Here is a 15538-nt window from a genome sequence, read left to right on the forward strand (position 1 = left end):
AACAGCGCATGGCCTTGCAGGTGGGGCCCAGTTAGAATTTTCTTCGGGTCGAGCAGCGCATCCCACTCCAATGGTCCCGGAATATGGGTCCTTTAAGGATGTATTTTTGCAGCTAGGGCACAGCCTCTGCATGATTTTACTAGTTCTTCAATGTCACGGTCCATTGTTGACCAATATGCGTAACTTTTCATTAATGATTTCATTCCCGAAATCCCTGGGTAACTAATGTGAAATTACTTTAGTAATCGCTTCTGCAGTGCGGCTCTTTGTGCATACATGAACACATTGTCGTCTTCCGCTTTTACTTTTTATGTCTTGCAATGTAACTGGCAATTCACGTATGACGTTACACAAAACAAATCAGATGTTAATGTTTTTTTCTTAATTTCATCGAACACCTGACCATTTCAGATCAATTCCAATTTATATCTTATTTTAGTAGATTGTTTAGTGGAATTCTTACCTTGTGCATATTTGGTATATAATTTTGATAATAATTTTCAACTTCCAAAAAAGCTTGTAAGATCGATATGTTTAATGGATGGCGCATATTTTTAACTGCATCTGCCCTCAATACATCTAGTCGACGTCCATTTGTCGATGATTTGCTCTAGAGATTTTATTTTCGGTAAGAATTCACACTTCTCCTCACTCAAATTGAAGCTGTAATCCTTTATTCTTTCGAACACATATTTCACTTGCCCTACATGCTGGTCCTGGGATTCGCTTTTAATGAGTATGTCATCCATGTAGGCTATTGCGAAATCCGCAACTGCGAGCATAGTGTCCATGACTCGTTGGAAAATACCTGGTGCTGCCTTTACACCAAAATGAAGTCTGTTAAATTTATATACTCCTCTCTGTGCATTTATTGTTAATCATTTTTAACATTCCTCCTCAAGTTGTACCTGTAGGTGTGCTTCAGATACGTTCAACTTTGAAAAAAAATTCCGCCATTTAACTTGGCGAATATTTTTTCCGGACTTGATAGTGGGTAATTATGTGTCATCAAATACTCGTTTAAACCTGTTAGAAAAATCAGCACATACCTGGATTTTATTGCTTTTCCTTGACGTAAACTGTTGGTGATGCCCATTCAGCATAAACAATTTTTCCGTAACCCCAAGCTTTTTACGTCTATCAAATTCTTCATTTATTTGTTTCAACGCTGCGAAAGGCGGAGTTCGTTTTGGTTTAGATACCGTTATAGCATTTCCTTGTAGTTGAAACTTCGCGTTTGTTTTTGGTGCACAAATCTAATTCATCAGAAAAAAACTTCAGGAAAAATCTTTTAAATTTTATTTTTCATCCGTCCGACGCCTTATTTGTACTGGCAGAAAAGCAATTCATATTTTTACAGAAACAATTTATGGAGAGATCCCATAAGTTAAATAATTCCATCCAGTCTGTTCGGAATAAATTTTCCGTATTATTCAACACAAAAACTTTGGCTTTTAAAGTTTTTTCACGAAATGTAATCTCGCCCTTAAAATGTAATTTTTTTCCTGAAGCATCATGGTGCAATTTTCGACTTTCTTTTAAACTTAGACCCCCGATTTTTTTTCCATGTATCTGCGTTAATTATAGAGATATCACTTTCCATATCTGATTGTAGTTTGGTATCAACATCATTCATTTTTATGAATACAAATTTTCTTATTTGATTACTATTGACAATACAGATTTCCCAGAATTTTTTTCTTTCGAGCTTTTTTTTTCTGTTACTCTCTATAGTGTGAGCTTTTTATGCCCATTTTTACTACTCTTAAAACGTTTTTTTTTAAACGGACAGTTATTTTTAAAATGCAGACCACCCCACTCATAACATGGATTCAGTCTTCACATATTTTTCTTTTTTACTACTCGTTACAGGTCGACACACATGATTATGAGAGCAATCTTTTTCTTCAATTTTACCTGTGTTATATCTTAAATTCATAACCCTTTGGCATGCTTCTGCCACTACCTGGAGAATTAATTTTTGGTCCTGTTCTACTTTCGTTAATATCTGGGAACGTATATCTGCATCTTTGCTTGCAGTTAGTCTTTGAACAAAAATTAGACATTTGAACATGTCCAAAGTTAATTCCTTTAATTTGAATTTTTCACAATCTGTTAACAATCCCAGGGAGTATTGAACAGGGAACTTGTTTCACTGATAAGTTTCGATAAATAATTGTTTCATCGAAACAAATCTCACTTGGTTTCTTGGGCATAATATAGTTACTATAATTTTCATGTTTGGCAGGCAATAACTTTCTTAAAAGTAGTCGTACTTTTTCTCGTCAGAACAACTTTTACATTCTTCTTTGAAACTTTCTACGTATCTTCAAAAACATGCAGAGAACGTAGTTCCTTTTTTCTTGATTAAAACTGAACTCTCCAATGGCGTTTGCTACACTGTCTGGCGAGTATAAACCTGAAGTATTTTCAGACTGCTTCCATATTAACTCCAGCAAATGCTGGTTTTGTTGTTGTTGTTATAATCGCTATTGCAGCTGTTGTTGCTGGTGCAACTACACCACCCAGGTCAATAAGTCCTCCATGTTAACGATTTTTTTTCTCTGGTTCCATACCGAAACATTTTAACCCAAGCTTCGAATATCTCGTCACCACTTTTAAATCCTGGTGCTGGATAAAACAATTTAACGAATTTGGGTAGAGGGGAGAAAGTATTTACGCGATACACTACTGTTACTGCTGCATGAGGCTAATTCCCCTCTATAAACTGCTCACAGTCAATTGCTGCTGTCAACTCGACAGTTGTTGATTTTAAAGAAATGTGTCAGTGCACTTTTAGTCACTTGAGGTGGTCAGAATCCTTCCATATCACTTATATTCCCCATTCTCAGTTAAAAGATAAAGAGTGAATCATTCGATTCTAGACTCATCATGACAAATTCACTTTACTAATCTGGAATTTTCTCATTTATTCAATTTGCAGATTCTCAAACAAACCTACCGTAGAAGGTTTTACCAACAAAAGTAAAGTAAGTCTTTTTAAATTTTAAAATACTTTTCTTTTGTTCTATTTGCCTGAATTGTGATGAATGGTTTGTTGAAATTTTCGTCAATGGATATGTATAAAAAGAATACTGTATATCCTTTTTGTGAATATTTTTATATATTTTCTCACATTGGTGCAATCTTTTATACTGGAGGACCAAACTATTATTCTTCATTCTGGTAGAGCCAGCAACTATTTTTCCAATAAGTAGAGTTGTCTACTTTATCTCTTACTGGTAGTTCCAGAAACTATATTCCATATATTTAGAGAAGCCTTCTATTTTTTTGTATTATTATGGCCAATGTAGTAGTCTTCATTTTAGTATGGCGGGACACTAGAAAGGTCATCATGTAGCTCGAACGACTATGCATCCCGAGGTAGGACAATTTTATGCAGAATTGGGAGTAGAAAGCAGTAAAGTATGAGCGAAAAGGGTTTGAGCAAAACAAGTTCGTTGTTACACAGGAGAGAGATGAACGAGTGGAGAAGGAAAATGATGGACGATAGGAGTTACGAGGTGCCAAAAAGGACATTGAAGCTAAAAGATTGGTAGAAATGCGTGGGGAGCAGGAGATATCTTATAATACAGAACAACAGGAAAAACAAAGATGGCACAGTAAAAGAGACAAGAGAGATGACATGCTGTTGAGTAGGCTGAGGAATGAGCGGCGAAGAGAAAGGAGAGGGTGACAGGTGTAGTGGTGGCGGCGGCGGCGAGATAATTTGATGGCATAGTGGGGTGAGTGGGAGTGATGAATGAAAGTGTGGGTGGAAAGAACAATATTAAATGATGAAGGATGGATAAATAGTAAATTTATTCTGGATAGAAAGAAAAGTGGTATCAAGTAAGAACTGGTGTTAGGGAGTTGATGGAGGTGGTGGATGCCTTGAAGAGAATTGAAGAATATGGAAGTTGGTGCATCAGGAACAGATAGACATTTTCCACGTGGAACCTGGCGCATACCTAATGGAATATTTCGATATTCATGGGACTCTTTTTTGAAACGCCCTTTTTCACTGGAAGTACCATGCAGAAATAACAATTGCCTGTATTGTCTGTTGGCTCCCGCCACGTCATTCGTACGATAAAAGATATTCCTTTCCTTTTCCTGTTCAACCATTGGTGAAGGCTAGTAGCACAAGTGTTGCAACACATGTGAGGAGCCCACTTCTTATCCTGGTCGCCAATCTTGCATCCAAAACATAGGTAATATACCTTTCTAACCAGAGCAGTAATACGGCGCTTCTGAAATAAAATTCTCTTATCATCATGTGGCTCTGTTTCTATCCGGAAGATTTGATTCATTCCAATCCCATGTCAAAACCAGTGTACCATGCTAAAAACTATAAATCAGTAAAAAACAAATTCATGTGTACTTGTGTTAATATGGACTGGATTATCTCTTCCAGATAATTGTAGTTATACTTATTTATTATATTATTTCTGTTCAGTTATGTCTTCTCTGTATAATTTGTTATAGAATTTTAAACTCTGTGTTATTAATGTCAGATGCTGAAATCTCATCATTCCTGCAAACATTCATATTATTTTCTTTTATTTTCAGAAATCTGATAAGAAATGGATAGAGGAAAACATTAAACTAAGGTAATTCAAGAAATATGCCCCTAAATTTTATAATGTATAAGTACACATATATTAGGATTTCAGTTATGGTAATGTTGTAAATTGAAACATTTTTATCAGTTGAGATTTTTCCAGTTATTAGTATACAAAAACATCGCTTAGAAATGTGGATATCTAAAAGCAATGGGCGGGAGAGGTAACTAAAAGAATCTCTTAATTGTTGATTTCCATATAAGTCATTTTTTCTTATGTGAAATTTGACTGGCGACTGTTGGTGCTGCCACCTACAGTTGCTTTCGGAATAAGAGAAGTTGAGAAAGAAAGTTTACTAAGAAATAGGGAGAGAGTAAGGTTTTCTATTTTCTTTACTTTTAACAGTGGATGAGAGATGCATAAGGAGACAGACTGAGTGATAGAATGAGGGAAAGTCTCTTACATGTTTAGGATTTCATTCCAGTAGTTTTTCAAAGATATTGTTTTATTTCTCTTGTTAATTTTCCCCAGACTTGATTACCATTTCCTTTACAAACTACATGCACACCCCTCTGTGTTTCTCTCGGGTGCAAATGTGGGATCTCTTGTCGTATTTCCACGCTGCTTATCACGTGAGGATGACTTAGGATTAATTTCCAATATGTTTTATCTCGCCATGGTACCTTTCCATTTGTCTTGTGTGTAGCATTCAGAATTCAACCATCGTTCGAAACACACGTGGGAAATGTGACTGGTAACTGTTGTTGCTGCCACCTACAGATGATTTTGAGTAAGAGAGAGAGAGAGAGAGAGTGAGTGAGTTACCTAGAAATAGAAGGGAGGGTGAGGTTTTCCTTTAAAGAGAAAGAACCACGCAGGGCTTATATTTTTATTATTACAAGATTTTTTCTTACGAGGGAGAGAACATAAAATAATATTTCTATATAATTCAATTTTCCACCTCATTTTTGAGTGTCCTAGTAGCTAGAAATAACGTTATTTCGCTTTTCTTTGAGCATCCCAATACATCATAACTTAGTATCATGAGGCCAGTTGGACTATGTTCATTTAAAACATTTAGGAATTATATACAGTCGATTTTCTTATTTCCGTTTTCTTTCTTTTTTTCTTAAACGCTTAGCACTTAAGAAAAGAAGTGAAGAGATAGAAGCAGAGAAATAAAATCTCAGGGTTTTTCTCATAATAATTTGGGAATATATTAAATTGTTACATTTCCAAATCCTACTCCCTTAGATCACCGGTATTATTTATGGAAAGCATAAAAATGGAGATCAACAGAAGACTAAAAAAAGTTAAATCTGATTGGTGTTTGATATAACATTATTTCATTTCTGTTCAATCATTACTCTTAATACAGCAATGGCATAAATAATTTTAATAATCACACACATGTTTATGAGTGAAAGAGGTTAGGTTTTGTGATGCCGATTTGTTTCTCTTTTATATAAAGAACAAATTAAAGTGAATTAAGCAAAAGTTAAAACTGGTTTGTGAACTCACTGGGAAATCCACAGCATCTGCTAATAATGATCCTAATTATATTTATGGAGAGAGCTAGAGAGAGAGAGAGGGGGTGAGAGAGAGAGAAAGAGATTTTGAAATTTTACTTTTCTGGCTGGGGACTTGATCTAATTTTATGTGAAGAAACTGAAATGAGTTCATCATAGATGATGAGTTATAACCACGACAACGTATATTGTTAGAAGTGTTTTCTTATATAATATTAAATATGAAGAAGTCTCAAAAGGTTAAATCGATCATGCATTTTGGAAGTTTGAGATGAAGATCAAAATGTCTAGCTTTATTGTTACTTAAAAATTCTATAAATGCCAGTTTCCCCTCTTTCCCAAGATGTTAGGGCGAAAGCAGTAATTAAAACATGAAATCCAAAATATGAGAAATCCTGGTCTTTGTGTTCCGCAGCAAATGTAAATCATAGAAAGAAAATATATGGAAAATTTAAAAGAAAGTCAGTGTATTTAGCCAATTGGAAATGAAAAAGATGGCAAACATTGAAGCAAAAGACATTTTATTGGAGAAAGATATCTTTTGCAATGAAAATGTGTTGCTGTGAAGATTTAATTTTGATGTAGGGGCATATAAGAGAAACATTCTCCTCCTCCTCCTCCTCCTCCTCATCATCATCATCATCATCATCATCCTCATCATCATCATCATCATCATCATCATCACTGTTTAACGTCCATCCACCTTGCTGCTATGGGTTTGACAGTGTGACAGGAGCTGGCCATCCAAGAAGCTCTCCAGACTCCAATTGTCTGTTTTTACATGGTTTCTAGGGCTGGATGCCCTTCCTAACGCCAACCACTTTGCAGAGTGTGCTGGGTGCACTTTACGTGCCACCGGCACGGGTTCATTCTACATGGCACTAGAACCTGTAAATCACATGCCTGCGCAGTCTCTTCTCTTGCACACATCTGATGCCTCTTAAATCATATAGTTTTCCTCTTAAATCATATACACTCTGACATCCAGCGGAGCATTCTAGCTTCGTTTCTTTCAAGTGTTCGCAAGTCATCTGTTGTCATAGCTCATATTCCACCGCCAGTGGTTTCATTAAAATAAATCCAACAGTAATGGGGAATTTACAAAAAAAAATTAACCTGAATATTGAAAAATGTTTCTGTCTTTAACTTTTTTGATGTACTACAATTTGCTGTTAATGTTATTCTCGTTTTGTTTTTAAAAAGAAATATAATTCGTCTAATGTTGATTACGATACCATTTCCACTTTTTGCAAAAATTTCCGAGATGATAGTGACTTATACCTGTCATTCTGGCACCTTTTCATTTTCATGGAAGTGAAGCATAATTTTGAAGAAAAGTAATTTTATGGAAACGAAATCATTAATCTGTAATCCTTGAACAGTTTTCTGTTCAACTTTTATCAACATTGGCAGCTGCTCTATTTATCTGCAAAAGACATAGGAGTAATACATATGCATAAAGTGACTGGCTTAATATACCTGCAGCAGGATTAAATGAAGTATGTCTACATTGCTGCTATCAGTTCCAGCATTATTTATTCATTTTTTTATTATTATTTTCTTTTGCTTCTATTCATAATATATATTATACTCACACACAAAATATCTAAGAATACCACAGAAAATTCAATTGACTGGATCTCAGACGAGTAAAATTTACAAAGAACAAAATGAAAAAATGCTGTTGTATTAGAAAAGACAAAACACTGTGTAGAATTGTTATTTTCTTTGAAAAACGAAAGCCTAGGGGCTAATAATGCAGAAACATTATCAGACGTTCCTTTTGAAGAACCAGCTTCATTCCTAAGTAGATCTGCAGAAAAGAGGAAGAACGTATTACCTCAAAACATTCAAGGTGAAGAATCCTCATGTCCTACTGTCATGAATAGCAAAGTAGCATCATGGGATCCAGACACAGTCATATAATTTTCTGTCAGAGAAAAGTATTTGTCCATGTTCTTTCAGGCAAAAATCAGCCATATGTTAAAATAAAAATGCCTCCGACACCTTCCCAGTATCTCGACACCATTATAAACTAAGTGAAGGCAAACTGGCTGGGCACTATCGTTGTTTTAACAATTTAATGTTTTATACCATTCATGACAATGGTGAGCAGTTTTTTTAAAGATGTGACCCCTGTACAGCTCATCAGAGGGTAAGGTTTATTGTTTTTACTGCACTTTCCTGCAAGGTCAACATGACAGGTTTTCCAACAAGGGAAGCTTTACTGAAATGAGAAAAGCAGAGGAGAAACTGAAAACAGAAGAACAAAGTCAAGCCCCATCTTTTATGCAGAGATCATCTCATGTTAACAAGGAGTTGGAAGAACAAGTCCAGGGAAACAAGAAATACTGGACTGAAGTATTGCATTCTTTCATGTAGTGACTGTGATAATATTTCTAGTTGAGAGAGGTCTGGCATTTAGAGGTAGTGAAGAGATAGTTGGCTGAGAAATTTTCTGAGAATTATGGAACTTATAGAACAATTTGATCCATTTCTTATGGGTCACTTGAAAACCTTTGGCAATACTGGAAGTGGTAAGCAGTCGTACTTATCACCTACCATCTACGAAGAAATTGTTCTGTTGGTGGCAAAACATATCAAGAATTATATTGTTGCAGATTTTAAAACTGCCAAGTATTTCCCTGTTTCTGTAGATCCAACACCAGAATGTTGCTCAGCTTTCAGTTATTGTGCATTATGTTCTTTCGGGTAAGCCAATAGAAATTTTGAAAACTGCAGGAGACAGTCTTATGACAATGCCAGTATTATGTCCGGTCATTTTGATGATTGATGGTATGGAATGCGGAATTGGTTGTAGGTATGAGATTTCTAGTAGAGGAGAACGGAGAGAGGGTGTTCCTGTTGAGATAGGGTGTTGATGTGTGTATCAGTGATACCTGGGTAAGGTGGTCAGAGACCATCCAGCAGATGCTATTGTAGTAGCGGTAGAAAAGGCAGAGAAGACACAGCACAGTATGGGTCAGAATTTGGTGTATATTTGTAAGTGACTTCATGCCAGTCAGTTGAGTAATCTTTTTCTCTCTGAATATGGTCTTATCATACCTCAGATGTGGAATGGTGAAACCCATTTTCTTAATTTATTTTGACGGCAACATATTTCTTATTTTTCCTTTTCAGCTTATTTAAAAGTAATCATTATTTGATTCAACTAAATTAAAATGTATTTATTTATTTCTGTGTATGGGTTTATGTATCTATGTCGGTGATATTTGTATCTTTCATCGGAGTTGTTCTTTATCTCTTGATTTTGTCATTTTTCCTCTTCTACCTTCCCCATCACAACTTTACTTCAACAGTTCATTTGGTTTCTGTTTGTCTTTGATAGAAATTCTAAAGATGAGGAGCCATCAAAACCCTGTGATGCATTTGGTAAAATAAAGTTTACAGGACATAATCAGGAAAATGCAACGGTATTCCTTTTGCTTGCTTTTTATTGATGTTGTTTGTAGAAATTATCCAATAATCAGCTGAATATTTTGTCCTTGGATTTGTATAGCAGCAACATTTTACATGCTTTTTGTGAATATTTTTACATATCGTTTCTTTTTTTTTTGTATCGTTGGCTGTTATTTTTCATATTGGTGTGTGTGTGTGTGTGTGTGGATGGATAGAAGTGATTCTGAGAGGTAAAAAAAATTTGCAAGTGCTATCATTTAAGGTTACTATATGTGGAGATAACATGGAAGAAAGATCTTTCCAACAGAATGACTTGTCATTCTAGCTGGTAGCAATATGATAGATAGGGCCCTGAAGAATATTAAAGCGGGAGAAATGCCATTAGCAATTACTATTATAAGGTTTTAAATACTTGGCACTGTGGGATATGGCTTAGTTACTTGTATAGTCAATCAGATTATACAGGAAAGTGGTATACCTAATGACTGGCATTACAGCATTACGACAATTGTTACAAGCATAAAGGAGATGATATAGAAAGGTAATCACAGGAGTATCAAATTGCTGCACAAGGACACGAAAGTTATGGGAACAACTACAGCTCAAGCAATTACAGAAAAAGACGAGACGAGATAAAGTTCGGTTATGTGCTATAGATAAGTATTAAAAAATCCATGTTTTGGGGAAGTGACTGCAGATGTATTTGGGTAAGAGTAAGCTGCTCTACCTAGCATTCATTGATCTGCAGAAAATGTCTCACAGAGTTCCTTACTCTGAAAAGGTGAGGTCAAAGAAGAAGCTAGCAGCAGAAGAATAGCTTATGACAGCCACACAAACCCTACACAGAGATACTATTAGAAATTCCATGCGGTATACTTAGTGCAAACTATAGAAACACAAGAGTTGCCGTAGTATCACAGACAGTTAAACAGAGAAAGTAGACTCCATATGCAGTTGATGCACACTAGCAAAGAAATTCTAAATGTCCATAGGAAATAGATTTTCTGAAATGCTCAGGAAGATCCCTAAACAAAAAAGATAGTTTCTATTACCCATCAGTGGAGAGGTTGTTCTGAAGTTATAGCTACTAAAATAAAAACAGGCTGGAAAAATTTCAAGGAGTTTTTACCTCTGTTGGTAACAAAATGCTTCCCTATCAGAATGAAAAACTGATTGTATGATGGCTATATACAAACAACAGTGCTACATAGTAATAAGATGTGGGCTCTAAATGCAGTGGACATGTGAAAACCTACGTACTCCGTTGGATATGAAAAATCTGTGTATATGAACAACAAAGTACAAATGTATTTAAGAGAAAAGTTAGGCATAAGAGGAATCATATGCGTTCGAGGGAGAAGACTATGTTGATATGATCATATGATGGTTATGAAAGAGGCTAGCTGTATAACGACATGCTGATCATTGTAAATGGTTGGCTCTTGTGGAAAAGATAACGTAGAACTAAGTAGTGAAAGCTGATTTCAGAATTATGAATCCGAAAGAGATGACAAAATATTGGGACGAAGAGGTGCCCTTCACTGGATCCCCTGTTTTCACTCTCTCCAAGACGTCTTGCATCATAGCAACTCTCTTCTAACTCATTTTTTCAGCTTCACTTCCTCAGATCGCCTCTTGATGCAGCTTCATGCCCTTTGGAGCCATCCTGTTATAGGATAGTGCTCTACCAGTTTTCCGCATATTGAGAGCAGTTCTAACCTACTCATGTGCTCGCTCAGATCTCAAATCCCATTTCCTCTCTAAAATACGGGTCTGACCACCTTACCTCTTTCGTGTTTGAGCCTCAGCGCAATGCCTCCTATAGCCTCGGTGGTTTGCGGTCAACTCACACCACCTCAAATGACCCACAATTTACTCTACCAACTGCACATACTAATCTATCCAGAATGCGATATGTGTAGGAACTCGTAGCATGTGCTACCTTGGTCATCAAGATCGTCCCAAGAACCTTCGCCATGATTTTCGGTGCTGCACTGAAACCGAATGTCAGCCGGATCAGGAAATATATTCTGTTCTTGTACCTCACCAGATAGTACCACCACTATTTCTCAGAGCTGTAGATAAACCGACTTAACATCGACGATCGTAGTCATCCCTGTTGTCAGCCCCTGTCCCGCAAAATTTCACCGCCCTGAAAGCATTATACGTGCACATTCAACTCCCAAAAATCTAGCAATGGTTAGACTTTATTCTTTATCGGTTGGACCCTAACACACTAGTGGGAGGACACCATTCTTCATTTCCTTTCTGCACTGTGGTAAAATGCCTTATTTTCTCCGTCTGTCCAGCCATGTAGTTTTGGCATCTTGTTAACAGGAACGACAAAGTGTCCACTGCCAATATAGACAAAATTATCAGTAACAATTTTTTTTTTTCCATTTTATCAAACATAAGGTTATATTAATACAATTTTCTTTTTTCTACATATAGTTTGTTCGTGTGGATCACCAAGCCTCTATGGACATAATGATGTGTTTGATAAAATCTACATGGAATATTCGTTTACCAAGTTTGCTTATGTCTGTGATTGGAGGAAGAGAAGACATTCAGTTGAGCCCACATGTTGGGCGTGGTTTATACAAAGCTGCAAGAACCATAGGTATAAAGTTTTATTTAATAATAATAATGTGTAGAATATGTGGGAAGAGCTTGTGTCAAAAGAGTGAGTCACATTGTTAGTGTTTGTGAAAGTTTTGCGCAGAAAGAGTACAAGCATAGATATGACAAAGTAGCCCATAGCCTCCACTGGCTACAATATCGTAAGTATGGATATGAGGCTACGGGTGCTTGGTACCAACATACACCAGAAAAGGTAATGGACGATAAGGGGAACTTTGATTTGCAGACAGACAAGGTGTTACAGCACTGAAGGCCGGATATAGGAAGGACAAACAAGAGTGCTTAATAATAAACGTAGCAGTTCCAAGAGATCAACACATCATCATGAAAAAAAAGAGAAAAAGTTTATAAATATGGAGACCTGAGAATTGATATCGCTAAGATGTGGCAGCTATGAGAGTCAAACATAAAGGTTACTCCTGTTGTCAAAAAATATCTGAAACAATTTTAAATACCCAACAATCTCGGTGTATTGCAAAAGTCAGCATTACTTGGAAATGGATGTATATTGAGTAAAGTACTGTCTGTCTGAGGTCCTTGTTGTGACTTGACAAACAGTGTCATTATTTTAATAGCCTACCAATGTATACAGTGCGTTTCTTTGCCCTGAGTATCAGGAAGAAACTCGGCAAGAAATGGAAACAGAATTGAACGAAGATTATAATAATAATTGCAATAATAAAAGTAATAACAATCCTTTCCACAATAGGCACAAGGCTTGAAAGTTTGAGGGAAAGGACTAGCCTGTTACATCAAGCCCAGTGTTTCACTGGTATTTAATTAATCCACCCCGAAACAATGAAAGGCAAAGTCGACCCCGGCGAAATTTGAAATCAGAACATAAATACGGATCAAATGCCGCTATGCAGTCAGCTCGATGTTTTAATAATAATAATAATAATAATAATAATAATAATAATAATAATAATAATAATACAAAGGAGGGTGGTGTCATCAAAACTGAAAATCGTGTAACGAAAGAAAAATTTAAAGAAGAAATGAAAAAAAAAAGCATGGAATGAAAAACTGTACGGTCAGTTTCGAGAGATATGAATGCCAAGACAGATACAGAGGACCGGTGGCTGTGGATGAGGAGGAGTGACCTGAAAATAGAGACAGAAGCACTCATGTTTGCAGCTCAAGAACATGCGTTAAGGACCAAGTATGTGAAGTGCAGAGTAGACAGCACCATCGACAGTGAGAAACGTAGAATGTGTGGTGAGTGGGGTGAAACAGTATGGCACATCGTTAGCAAAAGCCCGAAATTGTCACAACACAGATACAAAATCAATTACTTCTTCAATTACTTGTTTAATGTCATCAATTACTTCTTCAACAATAAATTTAGTGTTGCTCTTCTGAACAACAGTGACGTTGATGAAGGGCGTACGTATCTGAGCGTGTGACTGTTGGTCAATTTGTCAGTTGTCTTGTTTTTTTTGTTTTCGTGTTTATTTTTGTGGTTGTGAACGTGTTTGTAAAAATTGGTTTCCTTGTGATGAAGGTGTTGATGTTGACGTTGATTTGTGTTTTAATCAGTGTTGTGACGGATTTTGTTGTTTACAGTCATGTCTTAGGGCCTTCAAGTTGGACTGGTCTCCGTTTGCTTCAGATTCAGTTTTTTTCTCTTATCTGCGACAAAGACTTTTTGGTGCGATGTCAATGAAGTCTTTGCTTTTAAGAGGACTTAGTAGGACGAAGAAGGCAGATGTGAGATAATAGCTTTGTTCATACCTTGAAGAGTTGGTAATAACAGCGGAGATATTCGTGCTTATTCCTCTACGGGGCAAAAGGCTTTGAGGTGGTTCGTATACACACACCTAGAACACTTCATTTCTTTCGCTTCTATATAAACGGGCATCTGTTCGCATTCCCCGGCACAGAAAAATCATGAGTAAGATTTATTTCCTATGAAGAAACTAATATCTGAAATTGCATCAGATTTCCATATCTATTGAGTTGTAAGGTGGACTTCACCTTCACCATCTCCCCATGTTCCTCCTAAATCTCTCGCCGGATCACGGTGAATCGGTTCTTGACTCGAATACGAGTCAACCATTTATTCATGTAACGGGAATCATCACAAAAGCCTGGAACGTGCAGGCTATAGTAACCATTTTTCTGGCTTCTTGCTCAGTGCTACATATAGCAGTTAACGTCCCGTAGTGCATACTGTTGCATATGTGTAGTATTGTGGGGGGGCACAGTTCTTGCAGGCGTCTTTCGGTCTCTGCTGGAGTAGGAAATTTAAGTTTCCTCTCTTTGCGAGAAACACATTGGCAGACAATTCTTTGTCGCTCGGTAGGTTTTCTTTTTAATCCTCACTGGTTGCGAAATGTCACTTTGGTATTGCTGTGCTTTATTTTTCAAATCTTCAACCGAATGGACGGTCCACTAGATTACTGCTCCCAAAAAAGATAAAGCGTTGTTGTGAGTCCTTATGTTATTGTTGTTGCTGTTGTTTTTTTACACAGTTGCCATTGGCAAATGTATTGGTCTTTTTGTTATTGCTGTTGTTTTCAATGTGGTTGTTTATGTTACTGTTGTTATTATCAATCTTGTTCATGCTGCTGATGTTGTTGCTGATATAGTTACTATTATTGTTGTTTCTGCCGCTTGTGCTGCTGCTGCTGTTTGTTTGTTTGTTGAGCGAAGCGGTCTTCGTCCTGTAGTGGGAGAAGTCCGACACGTGGTCCTTTGCTATTCGTAAAACCCGCAGAAGAAAAAGCAGGTCAACTCCCGACGCCGAGAGCATCGATGGATGGGTGAATGCGCATCCAGGCTCAGCGGTTGCGTAAGAAATCGGGGACAAGAAACAGGAAGAAAGAGTGAGAGAAAGTTGGAGCGAAAGAGTACAACAGGTGTTTCAGAGCTTTTATTTTCTAGATGATACCCGTTAATCCTGTTGTAGCTCTTATCCTATTGTTTGTTCACTTATCCATGTTGTTAGCCTTCAGCATTCTCCTTTCCAAGGGTCTTTGTGTTGATATAAATTTATATAATGTTCTTGTGGTTAGCCCAGTAGCACACACTAGTTGAAGTTCTTTTTTTACACACATGGACACGTTACTACTCACGATGTGATTCAATTTACCAAAGGACGCTCATCCCAATTGTTCAATATTTAAAAATGTTTATCAGTATTTGTCCAACATAAGTTTATTGATTCACATGTCTTACTATTTCATAATCTATTACTACACTTCAGCTGTGATTAGATGGTTAGAGATCATCTTCGTTTTACTAATATTAATTCTGAGTCCACATTTTTTGCTTTCTTCTGAGAATTTCTCAGCATTTCTGTTGTTACATTAATGCTTCTGGAAACGAATACAATATCATCAGTGAATTTGAAATGATTTAGCATACAACCATTTATGTTCA

The 15538-nt window shown here is 36.6% G+C and overlaps 1 protein-coding gene across 1 annotated transcript in view; it reads left to right on the top strand.

The window, feature by feature from the left end:
- The window catches only part of LOC115221041, a 248440-nt gene that overhangs the window by 11541 nt on the left and 221361 nt on the right, over positions 1–15538 (top strand). Inside the window, exons 4-7 of the mRNA XM_036510314.1 lie at positions 2945–2990; positions 4573–4613; positions 9444–9528; positions 11966–12134. Coding sequence (XP_036366207.1) covers positions 2945–2990; positions 4573–4613; positions 9444–9528; positions 11966–12134 — 341 coding nt within the window. The remainder of the gene's footprint in view (positions 1–2944; positions 2991–4572; positions 4614–9443; positions 9529–11965; positions 12135–15538) is intronic.

This window comes from Octopus sinensis, linkage group LG17 (genome assembly GCF_006345805.1).
Source record: "Octopus sinensis linkage group LG17, ASM634580v1, whole genome shotgun sequence".
NCBI lineage: Eukaryota > Metazoa > Mollusca > Cephalopoda > Octopoda > Octopodidae > Octopus > Octopus sinensis.